This window comes from Penaeus chinensis, chromosome 7, assembly GCF_019202785.1.
Source record: "Penaeus chinensis breed Huanghai No. 1 chromosome 7, ASM1920278v2, whole genome shotgun sequence".
In the NCBI taxonomy this organism is placed as follows: Eukaryota; Metazoa; Arthropoda; class Malacostraca; order Decapoda; family Penaeidae; genus Penaeus; species Penaeus chinensis.
The window spans coordinates 37555491-37578238 of NC_061825.1; the positions used below are offsets into that span (position 1 = coordinate 37555491).

General features: G+C 38.1%; 3 protein-coding genes across 4 annotated transcripts in view; 1 reads left to right on the forward strand and 2 right to left on the reverse strand.

The window, feature by feature from the left end:
* LOC125026972 (2-oxoglutarate-dependent dioxygenase FGSG_00048-like) overlaps positions 1 to 3259 on the forward strand; it is a 9193-nt gene extending 5934 nt beyond the window's left edge. Inside the window, exons 4-7 of the mRNA XM_047615578.1 lie at positions 326 to 459; positions 905 to 1097; positions 2101 to 2320; positions 2659 to 3259. Coding sequence (XP_047471534.1) covers positions 326 to 459; positions 905 to 1097; positions 2101 to 2320; positions 2659 to 2857 — 746 coding nt within the window. The 3' untranslated portion in view covers positions 2858 to 3259. The remainder of the gene's footprint in view (positions 1 to 325; positions 460 to 904; positions 1098 to 2100; positions 2321 to 2658) is intronic.
* Positions 3260 to 4406: 1147 nt separating this feature from the next.
* On the reverse strand, positions 4407 to 10756 carry LOC125027093. The gene is made up of 9 exons (XM_047615902.1): positions 10561 to 10756; positions 9898 to 10075; positions 9524 to 9585; positions 7824 to 8001; positions 7537 to 7598; positions 6629 to 6723; positions 5895 to 5942; positions 5452 to 5526; positions 4407 to 5022 (listed from the first exon to the last, which is right to left on the reverse strand). Exons 1-9 carry the CDS (start codon positions 10739 to 10741, stop codon positions 4957 to 4959), a joined length of 945 nt encoding a protein of 314 aa, XP_047471858.1. The 5' UTR covers positions 10742 to 10756; the 3' UTR covers positions 4407 to 4956.
* A 3886-nt stretch (positions 10757 to 14642) lies between these two features.
* LOC125027094 lies at positions 14643 to 21495 on the reverse strand. 2 transcript variants are annotated; one of them, XM_047615903.1, is made up of 9 exons: positions 21300 to 21495; positions 20647 to 20824; positions 20269 to 20330; positions 18510 to 18687; positions 18249 to 18310; positions 17403 to 17497; positions 16176 to 16223; positions 15708 to 15779; positions 14643 to 15267 (listed from the first exon to the last, which is right to left on the reverse strand). In XM_047615903.1, exons 1-9 carry the CDS (start codon positions 21478 to 21480, stop codon positions 15202 to 15204), a joined length of 942 nt encoding a protein of 313 aa, XP_047471859.1. In that variant the 5' UTR covers positions 21481 to 21495; the 3' UTR covers positions 14643 to 15201. The 2 variants fall into 2 exon arrangements, with proteins under 2 accessions (XP_047471859.1, XP_047471860.1); XM_047615904.1 differs by lacking the exon at positions 16176 to 16223.
* Between the last annotated feature and the right edge of the window lie 1253 nt (positions 21496 to 22748).

Here is a 22748-nt window from a genome sequence, read left to right on the forward strand (position 1 = left end):
GATGAGCTGTCGTGGAAATAACAAAAAAAGACATTAATAATAATAATAATGATAATAATAATGGTAATAATAGTGATAATAATAATAATAATGGTAATAATAGTAATAATAATAATAATGATAATAATGATAGTAATAATAGTAATAATGATAATAATGATAATAATAATAATAATAATAATAATAATAATAATAATAATGATAATAATATCAATAACAATTATAACACTAACAATAATAAAAATATAAATAACAATAACAACAACAACAACAATAATAAAAAATCACAATTGGATAAATAAAATAACCCCGCATCCTCCCCCAGGATTTGAAATGGGCCCCAAAGTGGAGAACCGACCGATTCCCGCCAAAACCGTTGCCGCTAGACTCTTTAACGAGGATAACCAATGGCCGACTGAAGATCCTGCGGGAGATGCCAATATGCCTAAATATTTCAGGGTACGGCGGCGTGATAGATTTGTTGTATAATGGTGTGAGGTTTTATCTATCTATCTATGTATCTATCTATATCTATGTAAATTGTGGGTTTTCAGATTTTTTTTGAAGAATTAGAAATGATTATTGACATTCACTTGCATGCCCCCCCCCCCCCCCCATTCTGTCCTATTACTCTCTCTACACCATTTTCTTTCTTTTTCTCTCTCCTTTATCATTGCCTTTTCTCTCTCCTTGTTTTTCCCCTTTTCTCTTGCCTTGTTAATCCTCTTTTCTCTCCTTCTTCCTCCCCCTTTTTTCTCTCATTCTCCCTTTTCCCATCTCATTCCTCCCCTCTCTTTCCTTCTTCCTCCCGTATTCCCTCTCCATCTCCCTCCCCCCTCCTCCCCCTCTCTTTATCCCCCCTTCCTCCCCCCACCCCCCTACCTCCTCACCCTCACCCACACAGACATGGATGGAAGAATACCACAGAAACATGACCGACGCCTCTTTAGAACTCCTGCGTCTCATTGCCGAAGGGTTCCAGGCGCCCACGGACTTCTTCACGCCCATGTTTTCGGGGAATCACTTGTCTACGCTGCGCCTCATTCACTACCCGCCACGCCCGAACCCGCCGGATGAAGCGCGTGATGGTGATTATGGTGAGTGTGGGCGTAGTTATGGTGGGGGTCATGGGTGGTTATGGTGTAAATGGGTGGTTGGGTGGGAGTAATGGGAGGTTGGGTGCTTGGGATGGGTGGTTGTGATGTAGTAATGGTTGGGATCGGGTAAGGGGTGGTTGGGAGGTTGTAGTGTGGTAATGGGAGGTTGGGTTGTGGTTGTGATGGGAGGAGAGAGAGGTTGTGATAGGGGTAATGGGTGGTTATGATGAAATGGGAGGTTGAGATTGGAGAAATGGGTGGTTATGATGGGAATAGTGACAGGTTGTGATTGGGGTAATGGGTGAATGGGTAGGAGTAATGAGAGGTTGTGATGTGTCAACTAGAAAGTTTCTTGAACAGTTTGTCAACAGATACCAACGCAGGTGAATGAAAGGGGTTCTGGCTTGTTGAGAGTACTACTGAAGGTAGATGTGAGACCCCCAAGAGACCCCCGTGCCCCGGGGTCGAGGACGAGGTGGTGGAGCTGGACCCTGTGTGGCTTGGTCTGTTTGCCGAGTCTCTCCCTCTCCATCTCTGTCCGTTGAAACGTGTCCTGTTATGCTGCGTCTCCCTTTGAGGGCGGATGCTTACTTACGTCCTAGAAGTGCCAAAGGAGAAAGCAGAGCAGGTCACCTGCATCCGCTCATGGAGGAAAGGCAGCTGCTGGGGACAGAGGTGTGAAATGTACCCTCGGTTCTTGCTATGTATTGTTTACATGCTGTAGTAATGGGTAGTTGGGATGTGGTAATAGGAGGCTGTGGTAGGGGTAATGGGAAGGTTGTCATGGGAGTAATGGGTATAAATGGGAGGGAGAAAATCAGAGGTATTGGCATATGAATAATTAAAAGGCCAGTGCAATAAATAAATCAACAAACAGTTAGCAAAGTAGACTGAAGTAAAATGAATGTATTAATAACGGAGAGAAAATCCACCAAAACAAACAGGAATCTGACCACAAAATAAAGAGTAAAAATACCTAATAAATCCTCTACGTTTTAAACAGTGATCCAAACGGCCGAACACAGAGACACAGTGATGGTAACACTGCTGGCCACCTTCAAAAATTACCCTGGCCTTCAAGTGCGCTGGATAGACGACTCTCTGCTGGACGTCCCTCACCGCCCTGGCCATCTGGTGGTCAACATTGGGGCTCTCCTGGCCACCATAAGCGGAGGGAAGCTGAAAGCGACGCGACATCGCATCATCGACTGCTGCGGCGACCGGTACGACCGTTACAGATTCAAAATCGAATTGTGAGGAACATGTATCCTCCGCTTAATATAAAAAAAGAAAGGGTGAATTTTTAAACGATATCCTTAAATATTAAGACAGGAATGCGATTGTTTTCGTTATGTTCTTGTAGTTGAAGCGGATATATTCCTGTAGTTTAAATATCCTTCGATTATATGTCTATCAGGGCCGGAATATCTTGTTCCCATATGTTATATTTCCTTTTCGTAACAGAAATAAGACAATATTTCTTCAAACTACGTAGACAGAAGCAAAAAACTATCAACGGTCTCACATTACTATGCTTGAACCTTTCTTCACTTTTACACAGATTCTCAGTACCCTTTTTCTTGGAACCTCGCTACGACGCCAATATCAACGTGGTCTTACCTGGAGGAACGGCCGAGCTATCCAGTGACGAGAACGAAAACGTGGAGTACGGTCCTTGGCTGTTTAAACTGACGACCAGATTCGCCGAGTACAGAGATCTGATCGAAAGGGCTTCTAAGGCTAGTATTCCTGCTTACTGAGTGGATTGAGAATGTTATATGAATTATGTATATTCTTTTTCTTATGTGGTTTATTCTTGGTGATATTAAAGAAATTGTAGGTATATTAGGAGGGATTTTAGTGTTAAAGGTATACGGTGTTAGAGTATCATGGTATTACAAGATGCTGGCTTGTTTGATCTGTGTATGTAAGCCCTAGTTATGGTATCTCATACAGATATATATTATTTTTTGTGCTATGTATTATAGTGTAAGGGAATGTGTATATGGGTGGTCACACTATCAAAGTTTTATGGAACTCACTTTAAGAGAATTAGAGGAATCGTTATACAAGACAGATAACAAGTATTCCAACATTACAGCATTAGATTTACATAATTCTGATAAAGTCATATAGAAACGTTAATTAAATATCTTACCGTATGGAAATATTCATTTTCCTTTGTCCTGTTTCTATCTATCTGTTGAACATGATTATGTAAATTGCAAATCACGGAAGAAATCTAATTTTGTATTTCAGTTTATGACATTAAGCTTTGATTTGAGTTTCCAGTTGTAGCATTAATGCTCTGATTGAGTAAAGAAACAACCTGTAGAAATATCATTATTAAGAGAGTTGTACATTTCATGCAGCATGTGAGAAAAAAGAACAGAAGTTATACGTCATCACGCTAAACAGATAAAACAAAAGTACACAAAGAGGTTTCCATGTATGTGAAATAAAAGGACTAGAGTTGTTATCCATGCAGTCTAGAGATCCTGTCATAGATTAATGTGAAAAGATGTATTTAAACCTGAAAAAGAAAAAGGTCACTGTGAAAATGAAAAGCGTTATTAGATAAAGACCAAACAAACGGCTGCGTTAAATAGCCGACTTGTCATTAAACGTAGATTGAGCAATGCAAGAGTAATTAACTGAACTCGAGGTGGTTGGACTTCTCGGCTGTGTCGCGGCTGAGGTCCGGCGCCGGGTGTCTTGCGCCGTCTTCCACAGGCACCTCCTCCGCGTCCTGGTCAAGCCTGTTCAAGGTGTAGGCAGCAGTGAGGGAGGCCAGCTGGAAGGAGGGAGGGTCGTGGCGGGGGAAGGTTATGGGGCGGAAGTCGAAGTGACGGCGACTCATCGTCCTCGACGCCTGTGGCCACGCCCAGGTGTCGGAGCGAAGGGCCTGGCGCGGAAAAAGGGTCTGTTAGGGGTTTATGAGGATTGTATGGGATGGATTATTACACGTTTGACCTTTCAAAGGAGTCATAGTATATAATAATTTTACAGGAAATAGAACATAAACATCAACAGCAAGACATACTCTTCTTTCTTACCTTATACTCCATGACTCAATTTGCAGGAAGTGAACACTTGACGAGAAGCTAAGCGTTTGTATATAAGTTAATAAAACTTTCACAGTGAGGAACTTCATGCCTTCCTCTTCTGGAAATTTGTTTTCATAACTTTAGCAGCAGCAATAGCTTTGGAGTTTGCGATTTTCACATTCTCAATGACACTCCTCTTGTATAAAAAGCAAACACTAAAACTGGACAATTTCATACACGGGTGAAAGAAAGCGAGACAAAGGTACATATCTAGTCTTTATTTAGATTGTTTTTATAGATTAATCAACCAATAAAAATGACAGTTCAAGATACACAATGATCAAAGAGCTGCTCACTGTTAATTACATATGAGTAACAGTGAAATGTTAATACAAAGGAAACGCACAAATAATACTAAAAGAAAACAGACAGATCTAGGTGGGAACATTCCACAGATGAAATGAAATGATGTTTTAACACAGACAACACACAAGTAAGGACATTCTCTGGAAAAGGGTTCGAGTGAACGAAGCAAAGCAGTTCATTCACAAACCAGTCGTGTTCGAGGCCTTTGAGCTTTGTTCATACGAACACAGTTTTTTCTCAGAGTTATTATGATATAACAGTGTATTCCTTCAAACGACAAACACAATCAGTTAACAAAAACAGGAACAGAATATAGCTTAGCTATTGTTTATACATTTTTTTTGTTTGTTTTGAAATGCAGCGTTGGTGAGCAAAGCGCTCAGGGCACTCTCAATGCCCTGTAAGGGTTGCAGAAGGTCAAGCTGGGTCAAGTGACGAAGCTGATTTTAATGGTGACTGACCTGAGAGCTATGTTCTGAATCCTCTTCCTCGGCAGACGATTCTTGTGCCTCCTGCAGACAAAGGAAGGTAGAAAGAGGACTTAAGTAAAAGAATGAATTGATGTTCCGAACTCGATTAAAATGTACTTATTGTAACAGTCACTCACTGATTTGGATTTGTGCCAGTGAATGAAATTACTCAAAGTTATGAAATGCGGATGTAATGCGGCTGTGACCAGTTATTCAGATGTAGTTTATGCATAAAATGAATCATGGGTGTATAATCAAAATAGGCTGTGTTTAAAAATGGAGTAGCTAAAATTTGTTTATGTATAAAATGTATAGTCTATATATGAAATATAGCAGTAGAAAAATAATATCTTATAATGAAAAAGAACAGTATGGATCATCTCGGCAGCTTACACATAAAACGAATAGTTCATCCATGAAAAACTATAGTCCATCAAAAATAGCCAATGTACATAAAAGTAATTAACGAACCTCATTGTGCTCAGTGACTGCCTCGGTGTCGTGAGCGACTCCGTGGGTCACAGCGGTTAGAGATGGATGTCCGACCTGAAATATGGATACGTTTTAGGTGTTTATCCCGTTTTTTGTGAACGAAATAAAATGCAGCTTGTTTTATAAGGAGCATGGTTTCAAGCGTTATCCCGTCGTTGTATATGGATCATGTTTGTTAAAAACCCGTTATTGTGATATAAATAAGATGCAACTTGCCATCCACATAATCATAATTGTCGTTATTGCTATTACAGTTAACTACCATCGTACTAATCATCATAATCATTATTGTCGTTATTGCTATTATAGATAATTACCGTCATCCTCATCACCCTCATAACAATTACCATCATTATCATTACTGCAGATGTCATTAATGTCATACTAATTACCCTACTCATGACTGATCCTCGTCACCTCACCTGTGCCTGAGCGATGGGTCGGCCGTCATCACCGAGGACGACAGGAATCTGAGGAAAAGGGAAAAGGAAGAATGGAATTAGTGTTTCATTGTGCCAGTTCGTGTGGTAATAGAGTAAAAAAGAGGTAATAAGTGAAAAATACAGATATAGATAATAAATAATAGAAATAAGAGATACAAAATAAAGGTATAGGTAGGAGATAAAAATAAAACAATAAATAAGGGATAGAAATAAAATAATAAATAAAAGATACAAAAGTAAACATATAAAAGTAAAAATATTTAAGAAAACCGAAGTAATGAAAATGTAACGTACATTTTGATTTAACGGGGCAGTGACAAAGTCTGATAAACTGAGAGCAAAGTGTCTTGTTTTTAACGAGTGATGTAAATAAATTATGATATCGGAAGTATTCTAAATCTTGGAGTATTTACTACTTTAAAACAAGGTACCGTGTGAATACCGTCATATTGGGAGAAAATATGAAAAGAGGGAAGAGGAGGAGAAAGAGCAGGAGGAAGAGAAGGAGGAAAAGGGGGAGGGGGAGGGGGAAGAGAAGAAAGAGGAGGAGGAGAAGGGGAAAAAAAAAGGAGGCATGCGAAGTTACTACAACTTCAGGAAGGAAAGAAGGGAGGATGAAAGAAAAGAAACGAAGAAAAGAAAGGAAGGAAAGAAAAAGAAAATAAGGAAACGAGAAGAAGAAGAAAAAGCCTTTCTGCCAAGCTGCTACCTACAGGGATTCCGCGGCGAGTGGTGGTTTCCTGCCTGTGTGGCTTCAGGCTGGCGCTGCTGCCGGAGGTCTCGTCGAGGGAGCTGCCGGCGTCGTGTCCTGAAAATGAATACAAAAAAGTTATAAAAATCACGGGTCTTTTCTAGGAGACGATAAGCAAGCTGTGCGTGTTTTTGATTTTCTAGTTATTCGTCTATGAATTTACTTTTTCAGTTTAATAATTATTTTTAAGGGGGAGGGGTGTTTATACTATTGATCAGTATTTTTATCGTTATTATAAAAATAATTTTCGTACTCCTCTGTCATTAATATTAATATGTTGTTCAGATATTGGCGTCGTGTCCTAAATATATATATAGAAGTTATAAAAATCAATGAGTTTTTTTTTTCTACCAGACGATAGGTAAGCTTTTTTTTTAGTTATTCGCCGTCGTTTTTTTTTTTTTAGGGGGGAGGGGGGATTTTTATTTCATGGTTCAGTATTTTTATTGTTATTATATATAATGATAATTTTCGTTATCGTCTGGCCTTTATATTAAAGACAGGTTAAACGATTGATCAATGAAATTAAGTCTGATATTTTCTTTTTTACGCATTATGAAGTCATTACTTATTTAAATCTATTTTACTTAACGGAGAATCTTGTATGGGAAAGGGTAGGGAGGGGGAAGAATGAATTATTCTGAGTTTACGTTTGTGAGGTTAATGCAACAGATAGTGTTGTGGCTTTACCCGTTGTGGCATGTCTTCGGTGAGCCTTTTTCTAAATTAATGACCGTTATTATGTGTACGAGTTAATGCGAAGAGAAATTGGTAAAATTTCCCAAGAACTGTTAGCAGATAAGTGGCATCTGCCGATAGGATTAGCAATATATTAATTAGCAAGCAATTAAAATATCTCGTTGAACTCACCTGCAACGGGGTGGTTAGCCTCCAAAGTAACAGACCTGGCGGATCGACTTCCGAAAACTCCACTGTGAGAAGAACAAACAAAAACATTAAAGCACTCAATTACAGCCACTCAAAGTTATCAGAAAGCTTTAAAATCTTAAATAAACAATGGGATATACAGCTAAAGTATCTATCCACAGGTGAAACAGAACTTATCGGTCACTATGAAATCATTAGAATACTTTAATGAACAATCGAATTTTACAACCCAAAGATACAGATAACCTATTGGCAGCTTTAGAACTTACCGGTCGGGACTCGATGCAACACTACCGACGACTGTGTGACGAGAACCTCCGAAGACGTGTTCGTCCTCGTCTGTGGAGGCAGGTTCTTCGTGGTTCTCCGAGTCGTGTACTGAGGCAGTAACGTTAGACTGACTGTGGGCAATTGGGGACACGTGGGGCACTAACACAGATGAACCGCCTGCACAGGGAGTGGGGAGAGAGGGAAGAAAGAGAAAAGAATATCGGTAAATAAGAGAAAGGAAATATAGTTATCTCGGTTTAAAATAACATTTTCAGGAGTGTTAACTTTGCTCATGTCTTTATCTCCTATGATAAATGTAAAGAAAAAAGTGATACAAACACTTCTACATCACAATAAGTTCATATTAGTCATTCCTCCTAAACATTAGAACATTAAAACAAAACAGCAAATAAAAAAGAGAGAAATAGAGAACATAAAAACAAAACTCGAAACTAAGAAATATATATATGTATATATATAAAATAAAAAACATCAAAGCATAAACGCAAAAAAAAGACTAGTCAACACAAGTCACAAACAGCTCATCTTCACAAGCACAGAGGCCAGGGTCCTCCTGTGCTTTGCATCCTGAGATCAAGCACTCACGATTATGCAAGACCTCTTATTTACCGATATTCAAAAGCTGTGGTGGTGTGTGGTCCATATGCATTAGGATTACGTTGTGTTGAGGGTAAGGAATGGTATTGGTATTAGTTCTACTTGGTATGTATTAGGATTATATTGTAAAGAAAATAGGAAATGGCATTGGTACTATTTGGTATGTATTTTTATGGTGTGGTGAGAATAGGATATGGTATTGGTATTGGTACTATTTGGAAGATGGCATTGGCTTCCAGTTACCGGGTGGTAGTTAAGGTATTTACTTGAACTATTTTGTATATGTGGTCTAAGGTGAGGTTATTTTTTGCTTGTGAAGTGGGTGTAAGGTTGCTCGATGTAAAATGGTAGATAATTAATGTTAGGAGAAATAAATACGATATAAATAAATATATTTAAGTTTTATGTTATCAGAATGCAGATTCGCAATAATCAGGTGGATTTCTATTGTGAAGAGAAGAAAATTTACAATTATATCTGGACTGCCGAGATTGATAAAAGGTGTTACTTCAAACAAGTACATTATATGAAATTTTCTCTATGAAAACACTGTTCTCGTCGTCCTCCTCTTTCTCGAAAATAATCCTCACTATTAAGTTTAAAAAAATAAATATATATATATATATTGTCTAACTGCACCAGTGAAATAGTTACCGTTGCAACATTATAACAAATATGTATATATGTGTATGTGTATATATAGACTATATATATACATACATGGATTCCAAGTTTTTACGCCTGTGAGGTTAATGCAACAGTAGTAGTGCTGTGGGTGAGGCTTTACCCGTTGTGGTATGTCCGATGTGGTATAATAGAACAGTGCGCCTTTTTCTAAATGAATGACCGTTATCGTGTATACGAGTTTGAGAAAATGTACTTTGTTAAGATTTTACTGATTTGAATGTCGTATTTCTTAAGCATGAGGATTGTTTTCATCTATTTATCTATCATTATTTTAATAATCGATAATGAGAACAGAAAACCACAATACATTTTCAAAGAACTCTTAGCAGGTAACTGGCAACTGTCAATAGGATTAGCAATATATTCAATACCAATTAAAATATTTTGAACTCACCAGCAACGGGGCGGTTAGCCTCCAAAGTAACAGTTCTGGTGGGTCGGCTTCCGAAAATTCCACTGTGAAGAAACAAAAACATTACAACATTCAACTGCAGTCATTCAGAGTTATCAAAAACCTTTGAAATCTTAAACAATCAAAATTTACACACAAAGGAACAGTCTTATCCACAGATGAAATAGAACTTAATGGTCCTTATTGATTTCTTTTTTCTTAATGATTAATTGAATTTTACATCCAAAGGTACAGAAGATCTATCCACAGGCAAAGCAGAACTTACCAGTCATTATGATATCATTAGAATACTTTAATGAACAATCGAATTTTACAGCCCAAAGTACAGAGAACCCAATGACAGCTTTAGAACTTACCGGTCGGGACTCGATGCAACACTGCCGACGACTGTGTGACGAGAACCTCCGAAGACGTGTTCGTCCTCGACTGTGGAGGCAGGTTCTTCGTGGTTCTCCGAGTCGTGTACTGAGGCAATGACGCTAGACTGACTGTGGGCAATCGGGGACACGTGGGGCACTAACACAGCCGGGTCGCCTGCACAGGGAGTGGGGAGAGAGGGATATTAAAGAATGAGATGATAGAAGCGGTAGAAATTGAGAGAAATTAGGGGTAGCAGGAGAGAGAAGGAAGAGAGCAGCGGTAGAATTTAGGATAATTTAGGGATATGAGAAGGAAAGAGGGGAAAGGGAGAATATGACTTTAAGATATTTACTTGAACTGGTTTCTATATGTGGTCTTAGGTGGTTATTTTTTGCTTGTGAACTGGGTGCAAGATTGCTCGATGTAAAATGGTAGGTAATCAATGTTAGAAGAAATAAATATGATACATATATAAATGGATATAGGTTTTATGTTTATAGAATGCAGATTTACAATGCTCAAGTGCATTTATAATGTGATGAAAAGAAATTTCACAGTTATATCTGGACTACCGAGTTACTTCAAATAAGTTCATTGTATGATAATTTCTCAATGAAAGCACTAACTCTATTCACACAAATACAACGATAATATCTTACTAGGAGCAGCGATGACCGCGGCTACCACAGCCACCAAACACAGAGCTGAGAACACCGTCATTTTGCAAGGACTGTTATTTTTCTTTCTGTGAGATGTCTTCACTTGCCACACCTGATCTGTGCCTCTCGACCAACGCGCTGTACTATTTATTTGAGCGGAGCAGTTGCCAGATACTGCCATCTGGTCAATTGCATACTAGAATATACTTGTTTTTCCACCTGTTGCATTCTTAATCCCTCAAGGAACGGGGTCAAACGATGCGTCATGAGGAAAGGTAGTACATTAATTCTTTTCCGTTTTGATCTCTCCGATGGATAGGATTTCTTAGGTGTTCATCAAAAGACGTCACGAATTTCTGGAGGACTGGAAAAAAAAACAAAAAACGTGACATTCTTTTCAAACAGTATTTTTCCTCTAATAACTAGGAAATATGTTAAGTGAAATAAAAATTCTTAGATTATTTTGTAGAAGGAAAATTGTGGACGCAACCCCGCTTTCTCTTTTTGTATCTATCTCCTTATTTCTCTCTCTCTCTCTCTCTCTCTGTCTGTCTATATCTCTACCTCTATGTCTATATGTATATATATATCGTCATATACTTCAACACATAAATACACATATACACACATAAATATGTGAATATATATATTCGTATATGTAAATACACATATGTACGTATATATATGTGTATCTATACACATAAATATGCATTTATATTTATATGTATATATAATTTTTGTATACTTGTACGTATATATGAATATATGAATATATATATGTATGCACACACGCACACACACATGCGCGCGCACACATATATACATATATATAAATAAAAATAAAAATATAAGATTTAAAAATTATTGGTTTCCTTCTTTCTTTAAAAAAAAAAAAAAAAATAAAATAAACAGAAATATAATTAAAAAAAAAAAAAAATACTAATATGCCACAAAATGAAATGAAAACTCGATCTATAATGGATTTACACAAACAACTGCAGTGGAAGTCTATTTGAACACTTGCCTTCTGCCACCTTAGCTAAGGCCCAGGCATGACTAAAATAAAACAAAAATAGACAAGCAAGGGCCCCCCCCCCCCCCTCCTTTCAATCTCCTGCTTCTTTCAGTCTTTACCTCTTCCCGGTCTTTTGTTGCTTCTTTCCTTTACCTGTTCTTTGTTATTTATTTGCTACATACACACATGCGCACACACACACATATACATATATATTTATATATATACATATGTATGTATATATGTGTGTGTATGCACTGGCAGAGTAGCTGCCAGTGTCAGCTACTCTGTAAGCAAGATCATTCTCTCTGATGCCTATGTGGCTGGAGACCTAGTTTATGATTATTCTATCCTGAGCAAGAATCCTCTGCGCTATGATAAGCACAGTAGCCAGGAGGTAGATGTAATTGGGTATGCCGTGCTGTAGACAGTCAATGGCCGCCCTGGAATCTGTATGTATGACCACGTGTCCTTCTCTCAGGAAATGACACGTGGCGTAGCCTCAGCGATGAGGCGTTGTCTTTTAGCCTGATGGAAAGCCAGCGCCTGCAGTGTGGGTTACAAGATCGACTGATCCATACGTGTAATAGGTTCTGCTACCAGGAGTGATGGATGCAATGACCCTCTCGGCTTCTGCCTTCGGACTAGGTCTGGGCTATTGTTGTTTCTCCTTGACAAGCTAAGGCCACAGAACTCGATTAAGGTTTGTGGCTACAGTGGGACGTCAATAAAGTCAGGATAGAGGGCGTCCATGCCCTTAGCAAGTAGTTGCTGTTTTAACTGATAGCATATCAACAGCCTGGCTGTGTGAAAGCCAGGGATTGTTTGCGAAGAGTTCCTAATCTTGTTCAAGGGGTGTGAGTAGTTTTTGTCTGATGCTTGTGTTCCTGGGTGCCTGGATGACCTTTGAAAGGAACTGTGCTGCCAGTAGTTCAGTTCGGGAGTTGAGGGGGAGAGGGTTTGCCTCCATGAGGAGGTTGAGGACCTTCGTCCACCTTGAGGCAACCAGAGCAGCTTCATTTTGAATTGCCTACAATATTTCTCCTAGTACTGGTTTGGTGGCAATCAGGGCGATATAAGCATAGTCCACATAAGCATGTACACAGAATGATCTTAGTACTTTATGTCCAGCTCCTATGTGTCTCTCAGTCATTGCTCTCACGGCAGACTATTGCTTTGGTTCGTTCAACCAGGTACTGGACCTCCTTTTGGAAGGAGAGGGTCTGGTCAATTCTTACCCCAAGGCATTGGAAGACTTGGGCCCATTCTAGGTCTATCCCCTGTCTGAGAGCCATGCCTTTTGATGTGACTGCATAAATCGTTAGTGCTATCCTACAATATTCCTCAGATACAGGGTCCAGACAGCGCTGGACTCTTCTTAGGCAGTGTGGTCTAGTGGAGATGATTGCAAGAGTGTCTGCATGGGAGATGATCATGCGCCCAACTAGGTGTATGTTGAGGATACAGGACATTTGGGTGCTGTAAAGGGCTGGAGTGAGGTTCCCACCCTGTGGTATTCCGTTTTGTAATGGTACGTGCTGTGATAAGTGACGTTGGAATTTGACTTTGGCTATTCTGTTCGTGAAATAGTCACCTATCCAGGCCAAGAACTTTCCTGTGATTCCCTTGCTATTCAGGGTCTCCTGAATAGCAAGAGGACTTGCTAATTCAAAATCCTTCTCCATGTCTAGGAATACTAGATGTGACAGAGTGCTGTTTGTGCTTATGAGCGTGGCTATGCTGTGTGCTGTGATCAAGATATGTAACAAATACTCCTGCATTATATCAGATTTACGTGATTCTGATAAATATCAAATAGTCAATTTAAAAAATCTTAGAGTATAGAAATATCAATTTTCCTTTGTCATGTTTCTACTATCCGTTGGACGTGATTATGTAAAGTGCAAATCACAGAAGTCTAATTTTGTAGATCAGTTTATGACATTAAGAGTTTTGAGTTTTCAGTTGCAGCATTAATGATCTGATTGAAAAGTAATGAAACAACCTGTAGAAATATTGATTTTTATCAAGACAGTTGTACATTTGATGCATGTTCACGTTGAAAGTCATCACGCTAGACAGATAAAACGAAAGTATACAAAGAGGTTTCCATGTATGTAAAGTAAAAGGACTAGAGTTGTTATCCATGCAGTCTAGAGATCCTCAGCCATGGATTTATGTGGAAAACGTTTTAATAGACAAGGTTCTTGTAAACCTGAAACAGACAAAGGTCACAGTGAAAATGAGAACCGTTATTAAATAAAGATCATGCAAACGACTTCGTCATAACCGACTTGTCATTAAACGTAGGTTGAGCAATGCAATAGCATTAACTGATCTCGAGGTGGTTGGACTTCTCGACGACCTTGTTGAGGTCGAAGACCTCGGCGTCAGGCTCGACCATGACCATCCCTTGCCTATCCGCAGGGAGGAAGTTGACGGCTGTGTCGCGGCTGAGGTCCGGCGCCGGGTGTCCTGCGCCGTCTTCCACAGGCACCTCCTCGGCGTCCTTGTCAAGCCTGTTCAAGGTGTAGGCAGCAGTGAGGGAGGCCGGCTGGAAGGAGGGAGGGTCGTGGCGGGGGAAGGTTATGGGGCGGAAGTCGAAGTGACGGCGACTCATCGTCCTCGACGCCTGTGGCCACGCCCAGGTGTCGGAGGGAAGGGCCTGGCGCGGAAAAGGGGCTGTTAGGGGTTTATGAGGATTGTATGGGATGAATTATTTCGCGTGTGGCCTTTCAAAAAAGTCATTCGGTAGAATATGGTAGATTTACAGAAAACAGAACATAAACATCAACAGCAAGGCATACTATTCTTACCTTTTACTCCACGACTCAATTTGCAGGAAGTGAACACTTGACGAGAAGCTAAAGGCGTTTGTATATTAGTTAATAAAACTCCACGGTGAGGAATTTCATGCCTTCCTCTTCTGGAAATTTGTTTTAATAACTTCAGCAGCAGCAATAGCTTAGGAGTTTGCAATTTGCATATTCTCAATGGCACTCCTCTTGTATTAAAAGCAAACACAAAAACTGGACAAATACATACACGGGTGAAAGAAAGCGAGACAAAAGCTACATATCTGGTCTTTATTTAGATTTTTTTTGGTTTTACAGAATTAATTAACCAATGGAATTAACAGTCCAAGATACACAATGATCAAATAGCTGCTCACTGTTAATTTACATATCACGAGTAACCGTGATACAAAGAAAATACACAAATAATACTAAAAGAACAGACAGATCTAGGTGGGAACATTCCACAGATGAAATGAAATGATGTTTTAACACAGACAACACACAAACAAGGACATTCTCTGGAAAAGTGTTCGAGTGAACGAAGCAAAGCAGTTCATTCACAAGCCAGTCGTGTTCGAAGCCTTTGAGCTTTGTTCACACGAACATATTTTTTCTCAGAGGTATTATGATGTAACAGTGTATTCCTTCAAACGACAAACACAATCAGTTAACAAAAACAGGAACAGAATATAGCTCAGCTATTGTTTATACATTTTTTTTGTTTGTTTTGAAATGCAGCGTTGGTGAGCAAAGCGCTCAGGGCACTCTCGCGGCAATGCCCTGTAAGGGTTGCAGGAGGTCAAGCTGGGTCAAGTGACGAAGCTGATTTTAATGGTGACTGACCTGAGAGCTATGTTCTGAATCCTCTTCCTCGGCAGACGATTCGTGTGCCTCCTGCAGGACAAAGGAAAGGAGGTAGAAAGAGGACTTAAGTAAAAGAATGAATTGATGTTCCGAACTCGATTAAAATGTACTTATTGTAACCTTCTCTCACTGATTTGGGTTTGTGCCAGTGAATGAAATTACTCAAAGTTATGATATGCGGATGTAATGCGGCTGTGACCAGTTACTCATATGTAGTTTATGCATAAAATGAATCATGGATGTATAATCAAAATAGGCTATGTATAAAAACGGAGTAGCTAAAATTTGTTTATGTGTAAAATGTATAGTCTATATATGAAATATAGCAGTAGAAAAATAATATCTTATAATAAAAAAAAAAACAGTCTATGGATCATATCTGCAGCTTACACATAAAACGAATAGTTCATCCATGAAAAACTACAGTCCATTATAAAAATAGCCAATGTACATAAAAGTAATTAACGAACCTCATCGTGCTCAGTCACTGCCTCGGTGTCGTGGGCGTCTCCGTGGGTCACAGCTAGAGATGGATGTCCGACCTGAAATATGGATACGTTTTAGGTGTTTATCCTGTTTTTGTGAACGAAATAAAATGGAGCTTGTTTCATAAGACGCATACTATTAAGCGTTATTCCGCCGTTGTATATGAATCATAATGTTTGTTAAAAACCCGTTTTTGTGAAATAAATAAGATGCAACTTGTTAGAAAAAAGTTGCTATTGTGATTTCATATAACGTAAGATGATAATAAGTGATTGATAATGACAATAATGACTGGTACTGCCATCCACATGATCATCATGGTCGTTATTGCTATTACTGTTAACTACCGTCATACTAATCACACTCATAATAATTACCATCATTATCATTACTGCAGATGTCATTAATGTCATACTAATTACCCTACTCATGACTGATCCACGTCACCTCACCTGTGCCTGAGCGATGGGTCGGCCGTCATCACCGAGGACGACAGGAATCTGAGGAAAAGGGAAAAGGAAGAATGGAATTGGTGGTTCATTGTGCCAAATCGTGTCGAATGAGAGATGAAAAAATAAAAGAGTAAATGCGAGATATAAAATAAAATAATAAATGAGAAATATAAAATAAAAAAATAAATGAGAGATAGAAATAAAATAATAAATAAGAGATATAAAATAAAAGAGTACATGAGAGATAGAAAAGAAAGGAATAAATGAGATATAAAATAAAAGAAGAAATGTTTCATTGTGCCAAATCGTGTCGAATGAGAGATTGAAAAATAAAAGAGTAAATGATAGATCTAAATGAATAAATGAGAGATGAAAAAATAAAAGAGTATATGAGAAATAGAAGTAAAAGAATAAATGAGAGATGAAAAAATAAAAGAGTATATGAGAGATAGAAAATAAAAGAATAAATTAGAGATAGAAAATAAAAGAATAAATGAGATAGAAAATAAAAGAATGAATGCGAGATATAAAATAAAAGAAGAAATGAGCAAAAAAAAAAAAAAAAAAAAAAGGTTGATAACATAGAATTCAAAGGATAAATACGAAGTAATAAATACGAAAATAGAAATGTAAATAATAAATAAAAGAATATATACAAGTTAGAACATAAAATAATAGATAAGATATAAGAATTAAGAGAAAAAAAGGTAATAAATAAATAAAGACGTAGATAATAAAGTGGGGGAGAAAGAAAACTAAGAAGTAGAGGAGAGGGAGGAGGAGGAGGAGGAGGAAGTGGGGGAGGAAGAAGAATAAGAAGTAGAGGAGAGGGAGGAGGAGGAGGAGGAGGAGGAGGAGGAGGAGGAAGAGGAGGAGGAGAAGAAGAAGTAGAGGAGAGGGAGGAGGAGGAGGAGGAGGAGGAGAAGAAGAAGTAGAGGAGAGGGAGGAGGAGGAGAAGAAGAAGTAGAGGAGAGGGAGGAGGAGGAGGAGTAGAAGGAGGAGGAGGAGGAGGAGGATTAGGAGTAGGAGAAGAAGAAGAAGTAGAGGAGAGGGAGAAGGGGGAGGAGAAGAAAAAGGGAGTTATGCGCAGGTACCACAACTTTAGAAGGAAGGAAGGGAGGATGAAAGAAAAGAAACGAAGAAAAGAAAGGAAGGAAAGAAAAAGAAAATAAGAAAACGAGGAAGAACAAGAGGAAGAAAAAGCCTTTCTGCCAAGCTGCTACCTACAGGGATTCCGCGGCGAGTGGTGGTTTCCTGCCTGTGTGGCTTCAGGCTGGCGCTGCTGCCGGAGGTCTCGTCGTGGGAGCTGCCGGCGTCGTGTCCTGAAAAATGAATAAAAAAAAAGTTATAAAAATCACGGAGGCCTTTTCTAGGAGCCGATAGGTAACCTGTGCGAGTTTTTGATTTTTTTGTTATTCGTCTATGAATTTACTTTTTCGTTTAATATTTTTTTTGAGGGGGAAGGGGTTATTTTTATTTCATGGTTCAGTATTTTCATCGTTATTATAATGATGATTTTCGTAATCGTCTGGTCTTTATATTAAAGACATTGTTCAATAATATTAATGATAATGATTCTGGTGATAATGATAAGAATCACTTTCATTATCATTATGCTACTGTTGTTCTTTTTTATACTATTATGATTATTATCATCACTATCAATCACTTTTTTTCTCTTGAATTCTGGAAGTCCTTTGAGAAGTAATGAAGTCACAACCGTATTGGGTTCCTTGCAATTCAAAAAAATTAAGATTAGAAAAAACTCAACTCAATCATTTTTGTGTTTATTAAACTCTTAAAAGGCATGTCCACGACAGGTGACTTGATAGTGTTTCCGGCAGGTTAAACGATTGACCAATGAAATTAATAGTCTCCCTTTTTTTTTTTTTTTTTTTTTTTTTTTTTTTTTTTTACGAATTATTGAAATTAATTTCACGTAAAGGGGAAGATCTTGCGAAGTTAATGCGAAGAGAAATTGGTAAAATTTCTCAAGAACTGTTAGCAGATAAGTGGCATCTGAATTAGAAATATAGTAATTAGCAAGCAATTAAAATATCTCGTTGAACTCACCTGCAACGGGGTGGTTAGCCTCCAAAGTAACAGACCTGGCGGATCGACTTCCGAAAACTCCACTGTGACAAGAACAAATAAAAACATTAAAACACTCAGTTACAGCCATTCAAAGTTATAAAGAGGCTTTGAAATCCTAAATAAACAATGAAATTTACAGCCATAGTAACCGAAGATCCTTCAACAGGTGAAATAGAACTTTGAACAATCGAATTTTACATCCCAAAGTACAGAGAACCCAATGACAGCATTAGAACTTACCGGTCGGGACTCGATGCAACACTGCCGACGACTGTGTGACGAGAACCTCCGAAGACGTGTTCGTCCTCGTCTGTGGAGGCAGGTTCTTCATGGTTCTCCGAGTCGTGTACTGAGGCAGTGACGTTAGACTCACTGTGGGCAATTGGGGACACGTGGGGCACTAACACAGATGGGCCGCCTGCACAGGGAGTGGGGAGAGAGGGAGATTTAAGAACGAGGAGATAAGATAGAAGCGGCAGAAATTAAGAGAATTTTGGGATACACGAAAGAAAAAGAGGAAAGAATATCGGTAAATAAGAGAAGGGAAATATAGTTATCTCGGTTTAAAATAACATTTTTAGGAGTGTTAACTTTGCTCATGTCTTTATCTCCTATGATAAATGCAAAGACAAAAGTGATACAAACACTTCTACATCACACAAAGTTCATATTAGTCATTTCTCCTAAACATAGAACATTAAAACAAAACAGCAAATAAAAAAGAGAAATAGAGAATATTAAAACAAAACTCCAAACTAAATATATATATAAATTAACAAACATCAAAACATAAACGCAAAAAAAGAGTAGTCAACACAAGTCACAAACAGCTCATCTTCACAAGCACAGAGGTCAGAGTCCTCCTGTGCCTTGCATCCTGAGATCAAGCACTCACGATTATGCAAGACCTCTTATTAACCGATATTCAAAAGCTGTGGTGGTGTGTGGTCCATATGCATTAGGATTACGTTGTGATGAGGATAAGGAATGGTATTGGTATTAGTTCTACTTGGTATGTATTAGGATTATATTGTAAAGACAATAGGAAATGACATTGGTACTATTTGGTATGTATTATTATGGTGTGGTGAGAATAGGATGTGGTATTGGTATTGGTACTATTTGGAAGATGGTATTGGCTTCGAGTTACCGGGTGGTAGTTAAGGTATTTACTTGAACTTTTTTGTATATGTGGTCTATGGTGAGGTTATTTTTTGCTTGTGAAGTGGGTGTAAGATTGCTCGATGTAAAATGGTAGATAATTAATGTTAGAAGAAATAAATACGATATATATAAATATGTTTAAGTTTTATGTTACCAGAATGCAGATTCGCAATAATCAGGTGCATTTATATTGTGAAGAGAAGAAAATTTACAATTATATCTGGACTACCGAGATTGATAAAAGGTGTTACTTCAAATAAGTACATTATATGACATTTTCTCTAGAAAACCCTGTTCGCGTCGTCCCTCTCTTTCTCGAAGACAATCCTTACTTCTAAGTTATACCAACATAAATATATATATATATATATATATTGCATAACTGCATCAGTGAAATAGTTACCGTTGCAACATTTTAAAAAATATATATATGCGTGTGTTTATGTATATGTATATACACAGACCATATATATATACATACATGGATTCTAAGCGTTTACGTCTGTGTAGTTAATGCAACAGTAGTAGTGCTGTGGGCGTGGCTTTACCCGTTGTGGTATGTCTTCGGTTATAGAGCAGTGCGCCTTTTTCTAAATGAATGACCGTTCTCATGTATACAAGTTTGAGAATATGTACTTTGTTAAGATTTTACTGATTTGAATGTCGTATTTCTTAAGCATGAGGATTGTTTTCATCTATTTATTATTTTAATAATCGTTAATGAAAACAGAAAATCACAATATTTTTTTCAAAGAACTCTTAGCAGATAACTGGCAACTGTCAATAGGATTAGCAATATGTTAAATACCAATCAATTAAAATATCTTGAACTCACCAACAACGGGGCGGTTAGCCTCCAAAGTAACAGTTCTGGTGGGTCGACTTCCGAAAACTCCACTGTGAAGAAACAAACAAAAACGTTATAACATTCAACTGCAGTCATTCAGAGTTATCAAAAACCTTTGAAATCTTAAACAATCAAAATTTACACGCAAAGGAACAGACTTATCCACAGATGAAATAGAACTTAATGGTCCTTATTGATTTTTTTTTTCTTAATGATTAATTGAATTTTACATACAAAGGTACAGAAGATCTATCCACAGGTAAAGCAGAACTTACCGGTCATTATGATATCATTAGAATACTTTAATGAACAAACGAATTTTACAGCCCAAAGTACCGAGAACCCAATGACAGGTTTAGAACTTACCGGTCGGGACTCGATGCAACACTGCCGACGACTGTGTGACGAGAACCTCCGAAGACGTGTTCGTCCTCGTCTGTGGAGGCAGGTTCTTCATGGTTCTCCGAGTCGTGTACTGAGGCAATGACGCTAGACTGACTGTGGGCAATCGGGGACACGTGGGGCACTAACACAGCGGGGTCGCCTGCACAGGGAGTGGGGAGAGAGGGATATGAAAGAAGGAGATGATAGAAGCGGTAGAAATTGAGAGAAATTAGGGGTAGCAGGAGAGAGAAGGAAGAGAACAGAGCTAGAATTTTGGATAATTTAGGGATATGAAAGGAAAGAGGGGAAAGCGAGAATATGACATTAAGATATTTACTTGAACTGGTTTCTATATGTGGTCTTAGGTGGTTATTTTTTGCTTGTGAACTGGGTGCAAGATTGCTCGATGTAAAATGGTAGGTAATCAATGTTAGAAGAAACAAATACGATACATATATAAATGGATATAGGTTTTATGTTTATAGAATGCAGATTTACAATGCTCAAGTGCATTTATATTGTGATGAAAAGAAATTTCACAGTTATATCTGGACTACCGAGTTACTTTATATGAAATTTTCTTTATGAAAGCACTAACTCAATCTATTCACACAACTACAACGAATATATCTTACTAGGAGCTGCGATGGCCGCGGCTACCACAGCCACCAAACACAGAGCTGAGAAAACCGTCATTTTGTCAAGGACTGTTATTTTTTTTCTGTGAGATGTCTTCACTTGCCACACCTGATCTGTGCCTCTCGACCAACGCGCTGTACTATTTATTTGAGCGGAGCAGTTGCCAGATACTGCCATCTGGTCAATTGCATACTAGAATATACTTGTTTTTCCACCTGTTGCATTCTTAATCCCTCAAGGAACGGGGTCAAACGATGCGTCATGAGGAAAGGAAGTACATTAATTCTTTTCCGTTTTGATCTCTCCGATGGATAGGATTTCTTAGGTGTTCATCAAAAGACGTCACGAATTTCTGGAGGACTGGAAAAAAAAAAAAAAAAAAACGTGACATTCTTTTCAAACAGTATTTTTCCTCTAATTACTAGGAAATATGTTAAGTGAAATAAAAATTCTTAGATTATTTTGTAGAAGGAAAATTGTGGACGCAACCCCGCTTTCTCTTTTTGTATCTATCTCCTTATTTCTCTCTCTCTCTCTCTCTCTGTCTGTCTATATCTCTACCTCTATGTCTATATGTATATATATATCGTCATATACTTCAACACATAAATACACATATACACACATAAATATGTGAATATATATATATTCGTATATGTAAATACACATATGTACGTATATATATGTGTATCTATACACATAAATATGCATTTATATTTATATGTATATATAATTTTTGTATACTTGTACGTATATATGAATATATGAATATCTATATATGTATGCACACACGCACACACACACACACACACATGCGCGCGCACACATATATACATATATATATTAATAAAAATAAGAATATAAGATTTAAAAAATTTTGGTTTCCTTCTTTCTTTAAAAATGAAAATAAATAAACAAAAATAAAATAAAATAGAAAAATACTAAAATGCCACAAAATGAAATGAAAACTCGATCTATAATGGATTTACACAAACAACTGCAGTGGAAGTCTATTTGAACACTTGCCTTCTGCCACCTTAGCTAAGGCCCAGGCATGACTAAAATAAAACAAAAATAGACAAGCAAGGGTCTCCCCCCCCCCCCCCTCCTTTCAATCTCCTGCTTCTTTCAGTCTTTACCTTCTCCCAGTCTTTTGTTGCTCCCCTCCTTTACCTGTTCTTTGTCATTTATTTACTACATACACACATGCGCAAGCACACATAAACATATATACATATATACTTTTATATATATATATACATATGTTTGTATATATATGTGTGTGTATGCACTGGCAGAGTAGCTGCCAGTGTCAGCTACTCTGTGAGCAAGATCATTCCCTCTGATGCCTATGTGGCTGGAGACCTAGTTTATGATTATTCTATCCTGAGCAAGAATCCTCTGCGCTATGGTAAGCACAGTGGCCAGGAGGTAGATGTAATTGG